This window comes from Myotis myotis, unplaced genomic scaffold (genome assembly GCF_014108235.1).
Source record: "Myotis myotis isolate mMyoMyo1 unplaced genomic scaffold, mMyoMyo1.p scaffold_m19_p_2, whole genome shotgun sequence".
In the NCBI taxonomy this organism is placed as follows: domain Eukaryota; kingdom Metazoa; phylum Chordata; class Mammalia; order Chiroptera; family Vespertilionidae; genus Myotis; species Myotis myotis.
Window position 1 is genome coordinate 217,219,381 of NW_023416324.1, and position 23,378 is coordinate 217,242,758.

General features: G+C 58.4%; 2 protein-coding genes across 2 annotated transcripts; one reads left to right on the forward strand and one right to left on the reverse strand.

Annotated features, from left to right (window-relative positions):
• The first annotated feature begins 5,105 nt into the window (after positions 1-5,105).
• CLDN8 (claudin 8) lies at positions 5,106-6,702 on the forward strand. The gene has a single exon (XM_036352136.1). It carries the CDS (start codon positions 5,897-5,899, stop codon positions 6,566-6,568), a length of 672 nt encoding a protein of 223 aa, XP_036208029.1. The 5' UTR covers positions 5,106-5,896; the 3' UTR covers positions 6,569-6,702.
• Positions 6,703-9,491: 2,789 nt separating this feature from the next.
• Positions 9,492-13,210, reverse strand: LOC118675834. Its single transcript, XM_036348605.1, has 3 exons — positions 13,120-13,210; positions 11,888-12,459; positions 9,492-10,544 (listed from the first exon to the last, which is right to left on the reverse strand). The coding sequence occupies exons 1-3, from the start codon at positions 13,208-13,210 to the stop codon at positions 10,260-10,262; spliced, it is 948 nt and encodes a 315-aa protein (XP_036204498.1). The 3' UTR covers positions 9,492-10,259.
• Between the last annotated feature and the right edge of the window lie 10,168 nt (positions 13,211-23,378).

A 23,378-nucleotide genomic window follows, 5' to 3' on the forward strand; every position in this document is an offset into this window, starting at 1 on the left:
GGATGCAGGTTCCCAGGCCCTGGTCCTGGGTACATGCTGGAGGCAACCAATCAATGTGTCTCTCCCTCTTTCTGTCTCTCCCTCTCCCTCCCACTCTCTCTAAAAATCAATGGGAAAATATCCTTGGGTGAAGATTAACACGAATGAATGAATGAATGAATGGATGGAAGGGAAAGCTCTGAGGACCCAGGGTGCACCCCCAGGAGCCGCACCAGCTAGACTCGGTGGCTCCTGGCACCTGGGAGCCTGCAGGTCTCCTCCGTCCGCTGGTCTCTGTCCCCTCCCTGGGCCCCGAGGGCACTGGAGTCCGACGCCATGTGTGTGTGTGTGTGTGTGTGTGTGTGTGTGTGTGTGTGACAGATGCTGGGGCGGAGGGGGGTGCCGGTCCGCGTCCAGCTCACAGCAACGCCTCCCGGACGGGCCCCTGCTCCAAGGCCGGGCCTGTGCCCCCTCACGGCTCAGGGCTCTGCTGGGCGCTCACTATCCCATCACCTTTTTCTTTCTGTTTTTGGAAACGAGGTGGAATTTCACTTGAAAACAGCGGGGCTGGTTAGTTTTGATTTGAAATGTCTCCTTCCCTTAGGCCGGCCCCACTCTCCACATTCCTCAGTGTTTACCAAGCACAGATGTTCACGCGTCCTGGCATTTCCCCCAGGGGTGAGGAGAGCAGGTGTCTTCTTTCTATTTTACATTCAACACTGTTTGTATCCGTTTCAGGGGTCCAGCAGGGCGGTCAGATGACCACATACACAGCCCCCCCCGCCCCCCGACATTCCAGGCCCACCCGGCACTGCACGTGCTGTTACGTGACGCCCACGGGGGTGCGTTGGGGGCGGGAGAAAGCAACCTCTTTCTAGGGAACCTCTAGGCCAGCGACGGCGAACCTTCTGAGCTCGGCGTGTCAGCATTTTGAAAAACCCTTACTTAACTCTGGGGCAGCATCACATATAGAAATTGTTTGATATTTGCAACCACAGTAAAACAAAGACTTATATTTTTGATATTTATTTTATGTATTTAAATGCCATTTAACAAAGAAAAATCAACCAAAAAAATGAGTCCGCGTGTCACCTCTGACACGCGTGTCATAGGTTCGCCATCACTGCTCTAGGATAAGATACAAGGGAGAGACGCACCCCCTTCCCACGGGAGGGGCCAGGCGTTCACAGGGAGCATCGCAGCCGTGGAGCCGGCATCGGGGACCGAGAGCCGAGAATTCCACGCTCTGCTCCTCCCGACAACCTCCTTCCCCGCGAGGTCGGGAGCGGGTGTCAGTGAGGCCCTTAACGTCTAACCCTGTTAAATGTGCAGACGCTGGCCGCCTGCGGCAGACGGAATCTGAGTGTAAATTGTAGTGGAAGGTGATTGTTTGGTAAATTAATCAGTAACACAGCGGAGCTGTTTGCCTGGTTAATTACTTTTCCCTGCCTGTCGACTCTGCCTTCACAAGAGAAAGTCATCCGTGTGCTCCGCATTCATGTTTGCTCAGTGGGACGCATGTCTGTTCATGTCCACGCGTGTCTGTGGGTGTCCACGCGTGTCTGTGCATGTGTGGCCTGTGTGTGGCCTCTCACGCGTCCGTTTCCACCTTTGACGGCTGCACGGACAGGGGCTCTGCTGTCGGCGGTGGACACCTTGTTCTGCCCAACTGCCCCCAGAGCCACGGGTGCGCTTCCCTCCGGAGGTGGGCGGGGCTCAGCTTTCACCGCCACCCCCTCTACGTGGTCCCAGTGGCGGCTTGAAGGGGAGCAGGTCACCCCGAGTCAGGTGTGGCCTCCGGGTCTGGAGATTGGGGAGCCCACACCCTCCTTCCTGGCTGGGAGTGGGGGGCTCGGGCCTGTTACTAATCAGACTCGGTTTCCTTAATAAAACTGATATGATAATAGCTCTGCTCTAATAAGGATCAAATCATGGAATCAGTAACTGTATCACTAAATAGTCCTAATTGTTAACATACTTGATAATGACTGAATTGTTTTCATGATTCACATGGTAATACTAAGTCGTATTTTAAAAATATATTATACCGCCCGGCTGGGTGGCTCAGGGGTTGAGTGTCCACCTATGAACCAGGAGATCAGGGTTCGATTTCCCATCAGGGCACAGGCCCGGGTTGGGGGCTCCATCCCCAGTGGGGGGCGTGCAGGAGGCAGCCAATCCATGGTTCTCTCTCATCATGGATGTTTCTCTCTCCCTCTCCCTTCCTCTCTGACACCAATAAAAACATACTATATACATACACACACACATATGCATACTACGTTGAGCACAGGCTGCCACATTGAAGCTACGATTCCACAGCTTTGCCTCTTCTCCTCCTTCGCGTATACGGACTCGCACTTGAACTGCGGTGGGTTCCGTGGAAAGCTGCAGGAAGAGCTCTTGGGACCACTGGTTCCCTGAGGTCACGAGGTCACGAGGTCACGGAGGAATGCGCCCGCCTGGTCAGAACGGGCTCCTGTCCTCGGGAGACGACACCTCATGTGCGCTCCCCGCTGGGCCCTCTGTTCTCATTCACAGACGGCCCCTCACGGGCTCAGAGAGCTCCACGCCCGCTTCCCCAGCAACCACCGCCCCCCAACCTCACATACAACCACGTGGCGGGCAGTGTGGCGCAACTTCGTTTGCCTGTTGGCTTTTGGCCGGAGGCGGAAAATGGCTGAGTGGCTGAGAAGACCTCAGTGGACGGGTCATTCGCCAACTCCTGGGAAACACGGGGTCCCCTGCACCCCAGCAGCCGAGGGCTCTGATGCACCAGCCGTCGGTGTCACTGCACTGAGCTAGTTCAGCTCCTCTTCCAGACAAATGCGTGCTCAGTGGTGGCAGAGCGTTAAGTACCATGATCCCCCCTGAATCTACCCTAAGGATCCCCAAACACCAGTCGGAAAGAAGGCGTGCACCCCCTGTTCATAGCAGCACAATCTACAACAGCTGAGATCTGGAAGCAGCCCAGGTGCCCATCAGAAGACGAGTGGACAGAAAGCTGTGGTGCGTCTACACCGTGGAATACTATGCAGCAGTGAAAAAGGAGGGGATGGGGACATCTGCGATACCCTCACAATAAACACAAATAAATAAAGAGAGAGAAAGCCACAGGCAGAGAAGAGAGCAGGAGGCCGATGAGATAGACGTGCCGATGGGGACACAGAATTAGTGTCGTCAGGAGGAAAGGAAGAGAACTCCCCAGAGCTTCCCCGTCGGCGCAGCCGTGGAGGGCACAGCGCGTGAGCGGCCCGGGAAGGGGCTCTGACCAGACCACACCTGGCCCTGACCCCCCACTTCCCACCGCCTGACGGTGGCGTTTTGCTCGAGGTGACTGAGCCGGAGGCGACGACTGGACTGGGAGGCGCTCGTTTCCGAGCCGCGCAGTCGCGGGACGTCGCAGCGCGTGGCGGACGGGGCACCGCTTGCTAACGACCACGGGGCTGGAGGACGCGCCGTGGGGGACACGCAGGGAGGAGTTCAAGGGCAGGAGCCACGCGCGGCGTTATTTTGGGAGCAACACACAAAGGGGTCTATTGAAATGCACGCTGGCTTTCTCGGGACCAGGGGGCAGCCAAGCGCAGCTAATCAACAGCAGGAAAATAATTAAAAGGCAAATGCAGGGGACTGTCACCAGCCCAGAAAACAGCTCAAACACAACCCAGAAAACAGCAGACACGGGCAGCCGCCTGGTTGGCAGAAGCAAAACTATTTGAAGTCGTGATAAGAACGAACAGGAGGCTCAGAGAAGCAGGTGCTGGCCCAGGATTCGCTGCTGCAGGAATAAGAACGACAAGATCGAGGGCAGAGAACGGCAGGGGGCGTTTACAGGGAAGAAGGCATTGGCCTTGTGACGTCGTCCGCGGGGCTGAAGCGAACGCTGTGGGATCGGCGGCCACACTTACATCAGGCTCTGCTCTGACAACGGAGGAAAGCGGCGCCCTCCGGAGACAGGGTCCCCTGAGCGTGCGGCTCTTTCTCGGGTTCTGGGTCACACTGGGTTCTTCCCAGACACGACGTGCGGGTTACGGAGCTGCCTGTGCGGGTCGCTCTGCGCGTGAAGACGAGACAGTCGGATTGCGCTATGTTGAGGGGCGTCTGCTTCCCTCTGCAGACCTGGTATTAAAGGCTGGTTTCGTGAGCACCTAATAGAATGCAGTTCAACAACTTTAGCCCCTTATCCTATAAGGATTTTACTTAGAAATAGTAGCCATTTGTGCACATTCTTGTCCCATCTGTAGGATTCTAGTTGCTTCGGCCTAAGAAGACAGCAGCAGCATAAGCAGCCGCTGCAAACCCCGCAGCCACTGTGCTGAGTCCCGGCTCCAGCAGGTCATGCAGGCCCTGGTTCTCTCTTCACAGGCGGGAAACTGTCAACGTTTGCACTACGTTCTTTTCTTAGAGACCAGGATTCAAATTCCAACAGGTTCTTTTTTCTTTTCTTTTTTAAAAATATATTTGTATTGATTTCAGAGAGGAAGGGAGAGAGAGAGAGAGAGAGAGAGAGAGAGAGAAACATCAGTGATGAGGGAGAATCATGGATCGGCTGCCTCCTGCACGCCCCCCACTGGGGATGGAGCCCGCAACCTGGGCCTGTGCCCTGACGGGGAATCCAACCATGGCCTCCTGGTTCATAGGTCAATGCTCAACCACTGAGCCACCCTAGCCAGGCTTTTTTTCTTATACAGTTTTTTCCTCCTAAATCCAGGAGTTTCCTGGCTCACAAGAAACCGATGTTTGGCCCCACAGGGGACAACCCTGTGGTTTCACGACGTACTCGGTCCCCGGGCCGTTCTGTTCCGTGACTTCGCCCCGGCCCAGCCCGCCTCCAAGTTGTGGGAAAATTAACCCCACCCCTCGAACCCTGTATGTCCAGAGAACGCAGCTCCCAGGTCTGAGAACCGTCCACCCCCTGCCCTTCCCCCCAGGCCCGTGACAGGCCCGGCCGCCCTCTCAGGCAGCACTTCCACTTATTCCTCGGCCACAGCCGCTCTGGGCCGGGCCTCCCACCTGCCTGGACCAGGGGCACCTGTTCACGTCACGGGATCGGTGGGGGCAGCTCCTGGTGACCTGAGGGCGGCGCCAACGTTCAGGACGATGCCCACGGGCACAGCACCGTCTCCCGGCTTCTTGGAAACCGGAGAAGCACAAAGCGTGTTTCTGTCCGGGTTCCAAGTAGCTCTGGCCGCCTCGCACGCGGGCTGCCTGTGCGTCCCTCATTGGCCGAGAAAGCTGCTGCACCTGCTCTGCCAGTTCACCTGTCACAGGGGAGGGAGGCCGGGCGGCCGGCACTGGATCTAATCTAATAGCAGGAGGCAGCCAGGCAGCTCTGAGTGAGAAGCCAGGTTCTGAGCTCATTCCTGCAGACTGTTCTCTCGGGCTCAGGCTCAGGAGCCCAGCCGGAGAGCCGCCCGGGCCCAGGCGCAGACCAGGACCAGAACCAGAACCAGGACCAGAACCAGGACCCAGACCCAGACCAGGACCAGGACAAGGACCAGACCAGGACCAGGACTGCCGGGGTCCAACCCCAGCAGGTCCAGGGGTCCCCAAAGGTGTGGACGGAGTCGGCGAAGAAGGAAGGGCACGGAGACAGTGTTCAGTTGATCAGCAGCCGAGCCAGGATCTCCAGCCAGGATCTCCAGCCAAGTTCTGGTCTGGATCTCCAGAGAGGTTCTGCTTAGGATCTCCAGCCAGGTTCTGTGTCCATGTTGTCTTGCTAGGTTCTCCAGCCAGGTTCTGTCACTAGGTTCTAGACCTGCTCCCGGCACAGGACCAGACGAGGACCAGGACCAGGACCCAGACCCTGACCAGAACCAGGACCCAGACCCGGACCAGGACCAGGACAAGGACCAGACCAGGACCAGGACCAGACCAGGACCCAGACCCGGACCAGGACCAGACCAGGACCAGGACCATGGCCAGTGCGGCGCTGCAGCTGGTGGGCCTGCTGCTGGGCGGGGCGGGCGCGCTGGGCACCGTGGCCGTGACCATCATGCCGCAGTGGAAGGTGTCCGCCTTCATTGGGAGCAACATCGTGGTCTTCGAGTCGCTGTGGGAGGGGCTGTGGATGAGCTGCCGCAGCCACACCAACCTGCGGCTGCAGTGCAAGGTCTACGACTCGCTGCTGGCCCTGCCCGCTGACCTGCAGGCGGCCCGCGGGCTGATGTGCGCGGCCTGCGCCCTGGCCGCCCTGGCCTCGCTGGCCGCCACGCTGGGCATGCGCTGTACCCGGTGCGCCGGGGCCGAGGCCAAGGGCGCCACCCTGCTGGCCGCCGGGGTCCTGTTCATGGTGGTGGGCGTGGCGGTGCTGGCGCCCGTGAGCTGGGTGGCCGCCTCCATCATCAGGGACTTCTACGACCCCACCCTGGACGACGGCCGGAAGCGCGAGCTCGGGGAGGCGCTGTACCTGGGCTGGGTGTCTGCGCTGCTGCTGGTGTCCGGGGGCGCCGTCCTGTCCTGCGCGTCCTACGTCCCCGGGGAGAGCGGGGGCCCCAGGTACCACCTGCCTGCCCGCCGCGTGGCCCCCAGGAGCTGGCGCTCGGAGAGGAGGCCGGGCAGCGTGCCCTCGCGAAGCCAGTACGTGTAGGTGGGCAGGGTTTTCTTTTCCTCTTTTTATTTTTTATTATATAGAGACCACAATGTTTTATTTTTAAGTGTTTTTTCTTGAGTATTTTCTTTATTTCAGAGAGGAAGGGAGAGGGAGAGAGAGATGGAGGCATCAATGATGAGAGAATCATGGACCAGCTGCCTCCTGCACGCCCTGCACTGGAGCCCGCAGCCTGGGCATGAGCCCTGACCAGGACTTGAACCCTGAGCTCCTGGTTCACAGGTCAACACTCGACCCTGAGCCATGCCGCCTGCGCCGTGTGGAGGTTTTGGCTTCACCTAGCAGGTGGCCGCAATGCCCACCTTTTCCTACAAGCGGAGCCCACGGGCCTGGACTCGCCTTCTCACCTGGGGTGCCCCCACCCACCCGGCCGGCCGGTCGCTGAGGGTGGTTCCCCGGAGCTCAGAGCGCAGCCCAGGAGACAGGCCCCCCCTGCGGGTCCGTCCGGAGGTTTGCTTCTCACCGCGGTGCCGGACTTCCCGCCCTGACCTGAGTCGCCTCCTGCAGACTGTGATCTGTCGCCGGCATTCCTCAGGACGGACGGGACGGACATTCCTGTCTCCCAGAGACCGAGTCGGCTCCTGTGGTTCTTATTCTAACGGAGATGCGGGTCCATCCACGGAGTCCAGAGCCCACAGCGCCCTCGGGGGCCCGGGGTAAGAAGGCTGGAGACTGAACACTGAGGATTGAAACGCGGCTTAGCAGCGAGTGCACCTGGGTCATAACGGAGGTTTGGGCAAAAGGCTTTCATCAGCGGGTGAAGGCAACGCCACGGCTCCGGGAGCCGTTCTCCGGCTCCGGCTGCTCTTGCCCGAGGCCTGCCTTTCCTCCCCGATTAAATCAACAATTTGTAAAGGGCAGGTCTGCGCCAGGGGCTGCGTCTGCAAAGGGCTTTTCGCCAGAACTGCACTCAGGAGGCAGCCGGGCTGAGACCGGGACGCTCTGAAGACGGCCGGGAGTGAAGTGTCTCCTTCTTAGCGGCGTCTGGGCTGCTTTGGATAGAAGTCGCGTACGGATGTGAATCGTGTGGTAGCTGCGTGGATAAAGGCTTCGGGTTTTTACCAACGTAAACAGGACGGAAACGTAAAATGCCTTGATTTTATTTGTTAACCAAAAATTAACCAACCAACCAAAACAACCCCCATGCAAGTTCTCTCCGAACGGGGTCTCCTCGCGCTGGGCTCCTGTCACAGTCGCCATTCCAGGTGCCAGACACGGTCCCCACGTAACCCGTCTCCGTGTGTTTTAGGACGTTTGGAAATACTGTAGCTGTGTGTTTCCTCCAAATTTGATGCAATTGATCATCTCATTCGAAAGTTTGTACCTACATTTTCTTAGCTTACGTGACTGTGTGTCATCTGCTTTCTGTCCTTTGTGTTAATAAATTTGCCTTTTATATAAATTTTATATTTTTCACTATTCTCCATTTTTTTTCTGTTTCATTCACTTGAAATGAGTTTTTGAAAACCTAATGGTTTGGGATCTCTAATTTTAAAAGGAATAACAAGGTCACATCTGAAAGGTAAAGGTAGGATCAGCATTAACTTTTGAGACTGTAAAATACTGTATTGTTTTCAATAATAATACACTTACCTTGTAATCATTGAATTCATACACTACGATTTGATGAATGCAATATACTTGTAATGTATTAAGGCGGGGCCATAGGTCCCAATCCATGCACTGTACATACTGCTCATGCGAAAGCCATTTTAGAAGCATTTTCCAGTGCTCAGTGCATTTCTACCTCCAGGAAGTGGCATTAATTAGTAACGGTGGTTCATGTTTAGGGGCCTGTACTGCATGCTGGGACCTCTACTACTTTACATGGACTGTGTCCTTACGTGTTTTATGATATTGACATGATTCGTTCCATCCACAGACGAGCACAGCTTGGAACAAACAGAAGCAAAATCTCAACAAGTAGAGAAAACATTTCAGAGAATGGCAGTTTCGCAGCTGATTCTAAACACTAGAGGCCCAGTGCCCGGGGGGTGGGGGGGCGGGCGGGTGGTTGGGGGGGCTGACCCTCAGCTCGGCCTGCGCCCTTTCGCAGTCTGGGAGCCCTCGGGGGTGTCCGTCAGTTGGACATCCTTAGTGCTGCTGCAGGGGGGGGAGAGGCTCCCGCCACCACCGCTGTGCTCTGCAGCCGTGAGCCCAGCTTCTGGCTGAGCAGCGCTCCCCCTGTGGGAGCGCACTGACCACTAGGGGGCAGCTTCTGCATCCGCCCCCTGGTGGTCAGTGCGCGTCATAGCAGCCGGTCGCCTGCGGTTCGGTCTATTTGCATATTAACCTTTTATTATATAGGATTAGACTCAAAGGAGGAGACGTAAGGGGGGTTAGTTACACAACGTCCACGGAGTAGGTTAGGGGCGGGAGAAAGCAAAGCAGGGAAACCTCTGGGATGAGGTACAAGGGAGAGACGCACACGCCCTGTGCACGGGAGGGAACGGGCGTTCACAGTGAGCGCTGCAGCCGTGGGGACGCACACGCCCTGTGCACGGGAGGGAACGGGCGTTCACAGTGAGCGCTGCAGCCGTGGGGACGCACACGCCCTGTGCACGGGAGGGAACGGGCGTTCACAGTGAGCGCTGCAGCCGTGGGGACGCACACGCCCTGTGCACGGGAGGGAACAGGGCGTTCACAGTGAGCGCTGCAGCCGTGGGGACGCACACGCCCTGTGCACGGGAGGGAACGGGCGTTCACAGTGAGCGCTGCAGCCGTGGGGACGCACACGCCCTGTGCACGGGAGGGAACAGGTGTTCACAGTGAGCGCTGCAGCCGTGGGGACGCACACGCCCTGTGCACGGGAGGGAACGGGCGTTCACAGTGAGCAATGCAGCCGTGGGGACGCATTCGCGGAGCAGATCGCCGAGGGCCGGGTGGTCTCTCTCTGGGGGAGGGTGGGCCCGGGTCTGGAGAAGGAGACATCGACATTCAAAGGCGAGTTTACAAGCTGTAAACAGACGCCAGCTCAGTTAGGGAGAAGACTGGCTGTCAGGGAGGCTGAGGCCCCACGCGACGCCCCGCGACCCGCTCTGGCCGGGAAGTCTCACGTCACGCCCTCCCGTGGTGCCTCCCGGTCCCGGCGCTGTGGGGGCCGCATGTGGCCCCTGTTTGCTCACAGCTGATTCCCCAGACTCGGCAGGAAGGACACGGCCTGTCTGACTCCCAGCTCCCGCTCCTTCTCTTCAGAAAACACAGGATTTCTTCACACGGCGTCGCGTGCACACGGCACACGCATGTGGACACGCCTGCTCAGCAGCTCTGGCCGGGCCCTCGGCCTCCGCCTGCGGCCGGCGATTCCCCGGCGGGACGTGCTCTTCTGTCCGAGCACTTTGCTCTCGGGCCAAACCACTTGTGAGGGGAGGAAAACAGAAGCCGTTGGGAGAAGCAGCCCGAGGGGCCAAGGCCGGTTTTTCATCAAACAACCGTGTTTCTTAGGGACCCGCCCGCGTGTCCCAGGCCCCCGGTGTCAGCCTCACCTTTCCCTAAAGCGACGCCCCCCGCAGGCTCTCCTCCGGACACGGCTCCAGTGGGTCAAACCCTGCCCCGCCCGCCCCGGGGTGCCAGCGGCACTTCCTTCCCTCCAGGCTGAACAAGCCTCACAAACCTGTGCGCCCGCGGGCCTCTCCCCCAGGTCCCTCTGGGCTTTACTATCGAATGCGAGTCAGGCCCGTAGCCCCGGCCCGGTGTCCGCAGGGCCCTCCGCTGCCTGCACGGGGCGTGGGACCCTCAGCGCAGCTGCCAGGGCCGTTACCGCCTCCACAGCGAGGCTCCCCGTCACATCCGTCAGCGCCAGCGCGACAGCAGCCCACAGCGACGTCCAGACACCAGGGTGACCCACACGCCCACGGGCCTCTGTCCCATCCTTGAGGAGGAGCCTGGGACTGAGGGGGGCTGGTTGGAGGCAAATATGTGCCAGGGGACCTCCTATCGGCGTCACAGTGCAGGTCTGTGGGGAGGAGGGGATGTGATGGAAGCAACACCGTCTGTGGGGGACGGGCGTGGCCCCCCCACCTGACACCCCCACCTGACGCCCCCACCTGACACCCCACCTGACGCCCCACCTGACGCCCCACCTGACACCCCCACTGACACCCCACCTGACGCCCCACCTGACGTCCCACCTGACACCCCCATTGACACCCCCACCTGATGCCCCCACCTGACGCCCTCACTGTACCTCCTGCTGCCCGCCCCCCCAGCCCCTTCCACCGAGTCTCTGTCCAGTATGGACAGTCTAGGGCAGGGGTCCTCAAACTTTTTAAACAGGGGGCCAGTTCACTGTCCCTCAGACCGTTGGAGGGCCGGACTACAGTTTAAAAAAAAACAACTATGAACAAATTCCTATGCACACTGCACATATCTTATTTTGAAGTAAAAAAACAAAACGGGAACAAATACAATATTTGTATTTGCATGTGGCCCGCGGGCGGTGGTTGGAGGACCCCTGGTCTAGGGAGAGAGAAGTGGGAACAGACAAGACGGCTTCAGAGGGGGAATCAGAGCCTTTACTGCGGCCACCGTCCGCTGGGGCCTTCCTTCTTATACACAGATTTTTGTTGGTTTCAGAGAGGAAGTGGGAGGGGGAGGGAGAGGGAGAAGCATCAATGTTGAGAGAGAATCATGGACCGGCTGCCTCCTGCAGGCCCCCCACTGGGGATGGAGCCCGCAACCCGGGCCTGTGCCCTGACCGGGAATCGGACCGTGACCTCCTGGTTCCCAGGTCGATGCTCAGCCACGGAGCCCGTGGGCCGGGCACCTGTGCTGTGCGTTCAGCCGCCAATCCCCCAAGAATTCCTGAATCACACGTGGAGTCCTGACAACGCCGAGTTCAAGGAGACACAGACGTGGACAGTCTCTCTCCCTGTATTTTAACCTCAAAGAGGGTGAACACACGCATGTGCGGGTGTGTGAACATGTAAACGCACTCCCACGGCTGGTTCTATCACGTTGTGAAAATGACACGTGTTTTCAGGAGCTGCCTGTGCAGTCATCCGACGCCTGCCTGATTCTGGGGGCACGCCGTGTGCCTCTGGCTCAGCCTGAGCTCTTCCTCCACAACGCTAACCCAAAGCGCCTGACACCGCAGGCCTCAGGACAGTGGTCGAACGTGGCTTTAAGCTCCAGCCTTAAAAGTACATCGGTCTCTGCCTCTCTCTCTCTCTCTCTCTCTCTCTCTCTCTCTCTCTCTCTCTCTATCATATGCCCCCTCAGAGACCTAGTCTTTCCCCAGATAATCAGCCTCCGTGGCCCCTCCACCCTCACCCCCACCCCACCCTCACCCCTACTCACCCCCGAGGCAGCCTGGGCCCAGTTAGGGTCACAAGGTCGGGACCCTGCAGGCGAAGGGAGCTGGGCTCTGAGCCCTGCCTCCCCGGGACGCGCTGGGATGTGGAGACCCTGCCCCCACCTGGCAGTGTGGATGCCCCGGTCCAGTCCGGTCCGGATGGGAGGCCTCGGCCGCCTAAGCAGAACCCTGCCCCTCCTCCCACCTTGGACGCGGGCACCAGGCCAGGCTGAGCAGCTGCACGTCCCAGAGGCAGCGCCCGGGGGCTTCCTGCTCAGTTCCAGCTCCTGCCGGATCCCAGGGGAGGGCCAGCGGTGGCCTGTGCCCAGCTCCCCAGCTCTGCACACGCCCAGCTCCGCACACGCCCGGCTCCGCACACGCCCGGCTCCGCACACGCCCGGCTCCGCACACGCCCAGCTCTGCAGTAACCAGAAACCCAGGATCCGGCCAGTGAGGCCCGATGCTGGGCCCTTGGATCGGTGGATGGTGGGCAAGGGCCTCCTGCCCCCAGACAGCCCCGGGAAGGACGCCCTCACCTGACACCTCACACGCCTGGCCTCTGCGGTCTCGGGGGGATCTCAGGGCCAGAACACGGAAGAGGCTGCCGAGGTTCCTCCTGACCGGCCGGCGCTGTGACTGAGGGTGAGGGTGCAGCGCGGGCACCACACAGGCACCTCCCGGGGCTCCTGGAGGGAGAGCGAGCTCCTGGCACAGCTGCCAGCCAGCACGGGTGCTGCCCCCGGTGGTCACTCAGGACAGGAACTGACCTCCACCAGGAAGAGCCAGGGGAGAGCAGACCGAGCTGACCAACGGCCGGAGGAGGCGACCTCCAGGAGGGCTTCGCACACACACACCTGGGAGAGCCTAGAGCGGACGGGAGCACAGGATTGAAAAGCTTCTCGGACTAAAATAACGGGACCTCACATGTTAAACGTCTGCAGGGATCTAGCCAGTGTGGCTCAGTGGATAGAGCGTCAGCCTACAGACTGAAGGGTCCCAGGTTTGACTCCCGGTCAGGGCGCAGGCCCAGGTAGCAGGCTCAATCCCCAGTGTGGGGCGTGCAGGAGGCAGCAGGTCCATGATTCTCTCTCATTGCTGATGTTTCTATCTCTCCCTCTCCCTTTCTCTCTGAAATTAATAAAATATATTAAAATAAGTAAATAAAAAGTCTGCAGGGACGGAGAATTCAGGGTCAGGGCTGAGGTAGAAGCTGGATGTTTGGGGGATCCAGGCGCACCGAGCAGACCTGGGAAGACGTGTAATTCACCAGGAAGAATACGGAGGGTGACCTGCAGGAGCCACAGAGGCGCCGACAAGTCCTCGCTCATGACAACGTGTGAGGGGTTGTCTCCAGGGCCCCATAAGGCACGAGGTTCTGTCTGCCGTGGCCATCCGTCTCTTCGCGATCGCCCACGACTGCGCCTCATCCTGCCCTGACGCCCACTCCCCGGTGCAAGTTCTCCTTCTCCACCGCTCTGTGGGGAGCCTTCCCAGGTCGGATGCTTTTCTTTTTATTCCATTTCCCCGACACAGGACACAGTCAGAAAAAACATGAGAAACAAGCCCATCATCTAGAAATGGATGGTCGGTCGTAACTTACATACGTTGTAAGTTCATGTCCATCTAAACACAAGTGATGAGGAGGAGGAGCCGGAAAGAAGCCCAGCGTCCCACAGAGGACGGGGACTGATGACTGTGCGTCTGCCCACTCGGGTCCATGTCTCCTGCTATGAAGACATCCCTGACGACCTGACTGTGGCTACTGACACAGGCTATGCAAGTAGAATAAACACTTTAAAATTTTATATTCATGGAAATCATAAAAACTCTCTCGCACGCACATGGACCACACACACCAACACGCATGCACACACGTCCACATGAACTTAATGTGATTATTATTCACTTACCTAATTTTTTGTGCTTTCATTTCTTAACTAGAGGCCCAAGGCACAAAATTCGTGCACTGGAGGGGGGTCCCTCAGCCCGGCCTGCACCCTCTCGCAGTCCAGAACCCCTTGTCCTTACCACCCGCCTGCTCACTGCTCCTTACTTAGCACTGCCATGGAGGCGGGAGAGGCTCCTGCCACTGTGCTCGCCAGCCATGACCCTGGCTTCTGGCTGAGCGGCGCTTCCCTCTGTGGGAGCGCACTGACCACCAGGGGGCAGCTCCTGCACTGAGCGTCTGCCCGCTGGTGGTCAGTGCGCATCATAGCGGCCGGTCATTCTGGTCATTCCACCATAACAGTTGCTTAGGCTTTTATTATATAGATATGCCAACATGTTCCTAGTGGGAAATCAATACACTTGTGAGTATACTTTCAAGAGGGGAGTCTATTAAAACAATAGATGGCAGGCTTCACGTTGCAGAAAACCAAATCAGGACCAGGAGGAAAGAGAGGAGACAAGGTCATCAAACTCTGAAGGAAATAATAAAACTGTGGGGGAAAAGTGCAGGTAAATAACAAAAAAAAGGTTAAACATGACAGAACACAAGAGGAAGAATGAAGAATATTGCAAAGATCGCTGGGAATCGAGGCCCACGACGGAGAGACAGCTGGTCTACCGCGTCTCAGGAAAAACCAACGATCTTTAGTGACGACTAAGAGCTGGTTTGATAAAAGCTTTATAGCTCACGTTTAACTAAAGGATTTGGGGAATATCAAAGTGAAGATGAAAGTTGTCCAGTCGGGTACACAAACGTAAGTTGAACGTTTTATTTCTACCCTAAAGTAATAACACAAGAGAGCAAGTGGGTTTTCCTTTCATTTGCCCTTTGACTTTTGCATCGAGTCCTTTAAATTGTGTTATTCCACGGAGAAAATGCACTTTGTTTAGCATGGTAACAGGTAAGAATGTAAGCTCCACATTTCCCAAGCAGCTAACTCTTAGCTGCACTTGTTAAGTAACCCATCCCCTGCGGTTTGCTGATGTATTTATTGCGTCGTAGGCGCACACAATCCCCCTGCTTCACTGACCTCTGGATTTTTAAAGGAGATTATCACTAATGGATATAAAGGCTGCTGGTCTCACCAAGTCTGTGGACACTTGTCTGGAATATGCTTCGTGTTCCACCGACGTCGGAATGGAATCGCCCCACTGAGACCTCGCCCAGATCAGGCAGAATGGGAGCAGAGGAGGAGGAAGTGGGGTATGAATGTGGAGACTCCGAGAAAGCCGGCTTCTTCCTTCCTCATTGGAGCAGCTGTGTCAGGCGCACTGGGCACTGACTTGGTCCCGTCTCTTCTAACAAGAATGAAAACCCACAGTGACGTGAAAGCAGCTCCGTCTTGGAACCCGGATGCATGATCCCGTTGGCGCAGGCGCTTATGCATCAACATTTAATTACCGTTCAACGTACTGAATTATTTACTAGTTTTTCCACCGAGAATCCCTCAGGCCCGATGCAGAAGGCTCAGCCCCATCCTGGAGCCTGGATTGACGTGCGTCCCCCAACACGAACTGGATAACACAGGAGACCACACCGGTCTCTGAAGGTCTGGATGGGGGAGAACATCGGGCTCAACAATAAGGGTTCCCTTTGCTGTCCGTCCGCGCCCCCAACGGGAGGTCATCGGTGCGACTTTGGGATCCGGGTCCTTCCGTGCCACTTGCTCTCCTGTATCCCCCCCCATGTGGCCACCTGGAGACCCGACTCGGGGACCCACGTACATGAGCGCCCCCGGCTGAGACAGGCAGGCACGGACCCACTGCAGTGGCCACGGCAACAAGCAATAGTCTTTTAATGCCCGGCCGTGTGGCTCAGTGGTTGAGCTTTGACTTATGAACCAGGAGGTCACATGCCCGGGTTGTGGGCTCGATCCTCAGTATAGGGCAGTGATGGCGAACCTTTTGAGCTCGGTGTGCCAGCGTTTTGAAAAACCCTAACTTAACTCTGGTGCTGTGTCACATAGAAATTTTTTGATATTTGCAGCCATAGTAAAACAAAGACTTATATTTTTGATATTTATTTTATATATTTAAATGCCATTTAACAAAGAAAATTCAACCAAAAAAATGAGTTTGCATGTCACCTCTGACACGTGTGTCATAGGTTCGCCATCACTGGTTTAGGGTGCGCAGGAGGCAGCTGGTCGATGGTTCTCTGTCATCACTGGTGTTTACCTCTATCCCTCTCCCCGCCTCTCTGATATCAATAAAAATACATAAAAATTAAAAAAAGGTTGAGCCCAGAATTCAGTGTGAGGTTCACACCTTACAGCCTCAAAGCCTGACTCCTTCACATGAAAACACAGAAACCCCTTTGTGAGCAGGAAGTCCAAGGTAGAGCAGTGACGTCGCCCAAGCACCAGGGGGCGCTCCAGGCCCCGCTGCCAGGCCCACGCCAGCTGCTCACCTGGGGCTGGGATCGCAGGTGTCCCTCTGAGTGCGAGGGCAGGTGGACCTTGGGAACCACTTTGCGGTTTATATTTAAAGTTCATCACAACTTCAGTAATTGTTCTTTCTCTTCTTTTCTTTTTTTTTATTTCAAAAGTGAGCCGCAGCCCGGCCCGTGTAGGAAGCAAAACTGGCCGAGAGGCTGACAGACGGGACGGGAGGGTGAAAACAAAAGGCATGAGGGTCACAGGCGGACGACAAGGCCTTGGGCTGCGTGACCTCGGCCGACAGTGTGGCCCGAGAAGGGCGAGCAGAGGGGCAGGTGCTGGAGCAGCTGGAGATGCGGCTCCAGGGACGCTGAACTGAGAGGCCTGCGAGGTTCTCCAGGGAAATTATAGGAGCTGCAGGCGGGACAGGACAGGCAGGGCACTCGGAGGGCGGGAGGTAAGGCCCACGGGGCACCTGGGCACAGGGTGGAGGTAAGGCCCCCCCCCCCCCGGGGACACCTGGGCACAGGGTGGAGGTAAGGCCATGGGGGCACCTGGGCACACGGAGGGCGGGAGGTAAGGACCACAGGGCACCTGGGCACAGGGTGGAGGTAAGGCCCATGGGGCACCTGGGCACAGGGTGGAGGTAAGGCCCCCCCCCCGGGGACACCTGGGCACAGGGTGGAGGTAAGGCCATGGGGGCACCTGGGCACAGGGTGGAGGTAAGGCCATGGGGGCACCTGGGCACAGGGTGGAGGTAAGGCCATGGGGCACCTAGGCACAGGGTGGAGGTCAGGCCATGGGGCACCTGGGCACAGGGTGGAGGTCAGGCCCATGGGGCACCTGGGCACAGGGCGGAGGTCAGGCCCCCCCGGGGGCACCAGAGGGGGCTTGGCCAGAGCGTGAAATAGAGAAACTGGAGTTAGGAAGCGAGGGAGGGTGTGGACAGAGGGATGGGAGGTGCTCCCGGCGGGAAGTGAGGACAAGAGGAAAGGGAGCCTTTGAACATGTGAACCGAGGGATTGTGGATTCCATGGGGTCAGAGACTCTCTGGTGGTGAAGGTCAGAGCGTGGAATGTTCCAGAAGATGTGTGGGGAGGGCCAGGTTAATGAGGAGGAAACGGTCGGGCTGCCATCCCCCGGGGCTGCCAATTAGCCTCCCCTGGGAGCTGGAATGGAAGGGGAATTGGGTCAGCGTCTCAGGGGAGGGGACCCACGCTAGCATTTCCGTGGATGGTGGTAGGTGCAGGTGAGACTCGCACGGGGAGGGGGCGCCGGGCGGAGGAGACGCCATCGGGACGGGAGATGCTGGGGGAACTGTGAGGACAGGAAGGCCGCCTGCCAGCCGGACCGGCCTCTCCCGGGAAGAGCAGTGAGGGGCACCCTCTCCTCCTTGGCCGGCAGCGGCCGTGGCCTGTCCAGGATCCGTGTGTCCTCCGCGAAGAGAATCTCCATCTGGTGGGAGTAGAAATGGGCCCCTCCCAGCCCGCGGGCCCCGTTCTGGTGTGGGGCCCCTCTGGCCAGTGTGGCCGTGGGGGGGGTCTCCGGCCAGGCCTGAGGCCGTGTGGGGTGGAAGCTGACCCCCAGCCGGGCTCTGCCTTGCCAAGTCCCTCCCTGTGGCCTGACGGTGACTCGGCGTTTCTGAGCCTGAGGACAGATGGCCCCTGTGAGCAGGAGGCTGGACGGGCCTCCCGGAGGAAGTGCGGACGGGCCAGCCCTGAGCGCCAAACGCCACACGTGTGTTTTAAGGGAGAAAAGTAAACATCTCGCTGTTGACGCAAAGCCGCCGGAATGTACGTCACATGAAGCCACGTGCAGGGCTAGCCAGCATGATCGTCTTCAGAGAGTTTTAAAAATGGCTTCCACTCCCCTGCACTGTCAGTAAAAGTCAGCAGATGACACTATGGATGTATACAGCCCTCACCCAGGGGTATTTTCCCACTGGTTTTAGGGAGAGTGGAGGAGAGAGGGACAGACAGAGGGAAACATCCATGTGAGAGAAACAGCGATTGGTGCCTCGACCAGGGCCCGGGCCGGGGAGCAGCCTGCAACCGAAGTCCATGCCCTTGACCAGGATCGAACCCGGGACCCTGTGGTCCCCAGGCCGGTGCTCTATCCACTGGGCCAACGGCCAGGGCTGATGACCCTATATAACTGTCTGTTCGAGTGCACAGCGGGGTGCAGCGCCCTCACATCCTCCCCCCTCACACGGGAGCGGGGCGGTCACAACGGCACAGTCACGACAGAGCGTTGGGCAGAGGGAGGCGCAGCTCAACCAGCGTTTGTGGGTCTTGCCCAGCCCGCCCCCGGCTGTGCCCAGGCCCGGCTGTGCGAGCCGCGGGCGGAGGACCAGGGAGCCGGGTCCTGGGAGCGGCCGTGGGACACCGGCCGGGCGGGTGCAGGCGTGGCTGCCGGGCGCCGAGGGAAGGGACTGTGTGCCCCTGCGCAGCTGTCACAGCCACGGAGCCTCGCAAACCTCACCAACCCGCTTTGGAGGACGTCCTAGGAATGACAACTGTCATTTCCCTCCTCACCTTATCGGCTGCTGTTTCACCGACACCCAGTGTGGACATGCAGAGCTCTCACCCTCACAGCGGGGACGGTTACGGACGCGCAGCACTTACACTTGTCAGGAACGGCTGGGCCTTTCGACTAACGCGCTAGAATCCAAGGGCCCCGGGCCTCCAGCCCCTTCCTGTGTGGGCATGGATTTGCGGTCAGACTTCATTCCATAGTCTGGCTCCCAGGTTCCCACTGGCCACGCTCCAGGGCACGTCTGCTCATGGCTTTATGCCGTTTTATTGCTGCTCAGTTACAAGGAAAAGGCGAAGCAGAGGACTGCCCTGGACCACGGCTATGCATGTGGGCACTGCATACAGTCAGCACTTCCAGTCACACGCACACGCACGTGTAATCCCAGCCCAGTGCCCGGCGTCACGTGTCACATGACCAACCCAACCTTCGGACACACTCAGCTCACAGGCGCTGGGAGACCCACCAGCTTCCGTCTGACCCCTCCCCTGGGCAGGGTTGTGCTCGATGGAAAAAGACCCACGTCCCCCAAACCGATGGCGGGCTGCGCTCAGCGAAGAGCTGCCTGTGCTGCGCTGTCTGCGTGGCCGCGCCATTCGCACGTTTTCAGGAAGCGCTGTGCCCGGCGGCCCTGCCTGGTGGGACTCGGAGGGATTTCCGCTCCGGTGGCTGGAGGTTTGCAGCTCACTCCCCAGACGGGTCGCACACGGGCAGACCCGACGCATGGAGAGGCGCCCGAGGACCCCGTCGGGGAGGGCGGGCGACTGCGATTCTCTTAGGCTTCTTGTGTGTGCGTGTGTGTGCGTGTGTGCATATGTGTGTGCGTGTGTGCATGTGTGTGCGTGTGTGCATGTGTGTGTGTGCATATGTGTGTGTGTGTGTGTTTTCTGTGTGACTGTGGACCTTCTCTGATGATATTAACAAGTGCAGCTGGTGTATGTGGTGGGTGCTATATTCTCGGCAGCACACAGACTGCCCAGTGGTCACACCTGCCTGGGGCTTTAAAAGGACAAAACATGAGCCCTAGCCGGTGTGGTCAGTGGTCAGAGCGTCTGCCTTTGGAGGAAGGGTTGCGGGTTCGATTCCCAGTCAAGGGCACTTACCTCCTTTGCAGGCTCCTCCCCAGCCCTGGGGGGGGCGTGCACATGGGAGGCAGCCAATCGGTGTGTTTCTCACACATTGATGGTCCTCTCTCTTCCCCTCTCCCTGGAAATCAATGAAAAAAATACCCTCCAGTGAGGACTAACAAAACATAACAAAGGAAAACAACGGAAATGCCTTAAGAATAGACTCTAGGCCGGGCCGGGTGGCTCAGTGGTTGAGCGTTGACCTATGAACCAGGAGGTCAGGGTTCGATTCCCGGTCAGGGCACAGGCCCGGGTTGCGGGCTCCATCCCCAGTGATGGGCGTGCAGGAGGCGGCTGATCAGGATTCTCTCTCATCAATGATGTTTCTCTTCAATTGTCTCTGAAATCAATGAAAACATTGTTTGAAAATCAGCACCTACTTCATCGCGTGGTCGAATGGGACCACCTCTGAGGGACATGGACCTGGACGCCCGGGGGCTCCACACGGGGAGGGGCTGGCAGACGGCAGCACGGGACAGACGGCCAGGCGTACGGCTCCCGGGCCAGACGATGCCGCGATGCCACATGTTTTAAATGACAAACAGCCGTCAGTGTGAGCCCCAAACCACACAGGCCACAGCCGCCCCCCCACGTCCCGGGACGCCCGGGCTGCCCTGAGGCGAGGAGGTGACTTTGGATTTAGATGTAAAGGGGAGGAGCGTCTGCGTTCACACACGGGGCCCCAGGTGCCGCCCAGAGAGCCCGAGACCGCGGCCTGAGAGGGGCACACGCCCCCTTGGGAGCTGGCTGACTGCTCACGGGTCCTGCCTGTGCAGGTGCCAGGACGGAGCCAGGGCTGGGAACACAGCACAGAGCACAGGCGATGTCAGAGGACAGTGCACCTGGAGCCGGTGTCATTTTATTAGCCAAGGCACCCAATAAACTCAGCCAAATAAGCACATAAACACATAAAAATAAAGACACGCCAGGACGCTCCCAGGCAGTGGGTGTCAACCAACTCCACGCCCCGGACGCACGCGCATTTGCAAAAGGCCCTCACCCGCGTCTCCTGCTTCTGGACCCGAGGGAGGCGGAGCTCACTGATTAACGGCCGATTTGGCCTTTTCTCTTTGGCTCAGTGGAGAGACCATCCACCTCCAGACTGAAGGGTCCTGGGTTCGATTCCCGGTCAGGGCACAGGCCTGGGTTGCAGGCTGGATCCCCAGCAGGGGGCCCGCAGGAGGCAGCCGATCCATGATTCTCTCTCATGGATGCTTCTCTCTCTCTCCCTCTCCCTTCCTCTCTGAAATCAATACAAATATATACATATCTATTTCATCATGTAAGTGTTAGGATTGCAGAGCAAACTACAGATACTCCCACAAAAGCATGACTAGTTCAGAGAGACATGGGCAAAGCAGTGGGAACTAAAGCTACTTCCCCACCCCAGTGCCTGCACCTCCTCTTCCTCTTCCTCCTCCCCCTCCTCCCCCCTCAGGCATGTTGGGAGGTGAGATCACCTATGGGCAGCCTTTGTTCCCAGGCCACCACGTCTCTCCCCTGGGGCATCCCCCAAAGAGTCTCCCTGAATCCGGTCCTGTGGCTTCTGTCTGCGGGAGACAGGCGTGTCTGTCTCCTTTCCTTACCACAGAACGAACAGCACAGAATATCATTCTTTGTGACTCGGCTGGGAGCGCTCCCCAGCCCGGTGCCCCGCCTCCGGCTTTGTGTCCCCAAGAAAGAGTGCAGGAGAGGTCAGTGTGGGAGGGGACACAGGTGACACTTTCAACCACAAAGAAGTAAAAGCTCAGGGTGCAGGGGACCCAGGGAGCCGGTGGGGGCCCGGGTTCTGGACCTGCCTGTCCCCGCGGAACGAACTTTCAGGGGAGCCTTGGGGGAACCGACCGTCCCCCACCCGCATGCAATGAAGCCAGCGGTGGGGTGCCGCTGGGATTCCTTCTGGGAGACAAATTCATGCGTTTTTAAGGCTGATGGAGCCTTTCCCGTGAAGTTAACCGAACTCAGAAAAGGCAGCGTGTGGTGCTGGGCAGTGCGGCTCGGGCACTGCGGCCTGAGGCTGCGTCTGGGTTCCCCCCTCCCAGCCGGGGCATGAACCCCGCCTGTGCTGCTGGGAAGAGGGGAAGGGCTGTGCTGTATGTGCTCAGGCTGCAGCGCAAACCCGTGTGGGAGGGACGGGAGGATCCCCAGGCCCAAAGGGAAAATGGGAGCAAAACCAGCCGGTGCTGCAGCTTACGACACGGAGCACGAAATGCACGGTCACGAGTCCCGACGGATGTGAACAGGTGGTTCATGGGTGAGTAAGAGGAGAAGGTGAGCCGTGCAGGAGATTCCCACCTGATGCCTGGAGCCCCTCCCCGAGGGTGGGCTGTGCAGGGACCTCCCTGGAGGGGCCGTGCGAGAGCTGAGGGCCACCTCTCGGTGAGAAACCCGAAATCCCGACAGCGGGTCCCAGCCGGGACCGAGGCCCCATGGCAGCCACAGAGGGCGGCTCCCCTGCAGGTGATGGGGGCAAAGGTCTCACCTCTGGGACCGTCTCCCCAGCCACAGTCTCGTGGAATCAGCAGGGGAACAGGAGACATTGCAGGACGAGGGCGGCCGACCCACCGAGCCGTGCGCAGGCCCCTCAGAGTCAAGGTCACCGAGTGCGGAACGCTCGAGGAAGGTCATGGCCGGGAGGAGCCGGAACCTTAGAGCTGAAGGTCGCAGTGCCCGGGGGGGGGGGGGGGGGAGGGCGGGGGTCTGGGCACAGAGCGAGGACACAGCGAGGAACCAGCAAGTGCGAATAACTGAGCTTCGGTCAATGACAATGTGCGGCTGCTCAGGAGGTTGGGGCATCGTCCCTGCACGGGAAGGTGGCGGGTTCGATCCGGTCGGGGCATGTGCGGGAGGCACCTGATCAACATTTCTCTCTCACATCAGTGTTTCTCTCTCCCTCTCTCTCTCAAATCAATAAACATATCCTCAGCTGAGAATTTAAAAAATAATAAAAATAGCCGTAACCGGTTTGTCTCAGTGGATAGAGCGTTGGCCTGCGGACAGAAGAGTCCCAGGTTCGATTCTGGTCAAGGGCATGTACCTTGGTTGCAGGCACATCCCCAGTAGGGAGTGTGCAGGAGGCAGCTGATCAATGTTTCTCTCTCATCGATGTTTCTAACTCTCTATCCCTCTCCCTTCCTCTCTGTGAAAAATCAATAAAATATATTTAAAATAATAATAATAATTAAACGACTATATTTTTATCAATTTAGGTTCCCAGCACCTGCAGGTCTGCACGTGGCCCGTCTGCGGCCTCCCCTCGCCCCTCGTCACCCCCCCTCCTCTGGCCCCTCCCCAGGAGCCCTGAGCCCTCTGGCCTCACGTCTGACCCCAGCCTGCCTGCGTGACGCACGTGCTCCATCCCACTCCCTGCGAGACGCTCAGGCTAGTTCCGGCTCGGGCCTCCAGCTACGGCTGAGCTACGGTTTTGTCAGCGAGTCTTCCTTTCACTTCACGATTAACGGTAAGGACTCTCTTCTGTTTGGACTCTTCTATACCCTATGTTTCCACGCTCT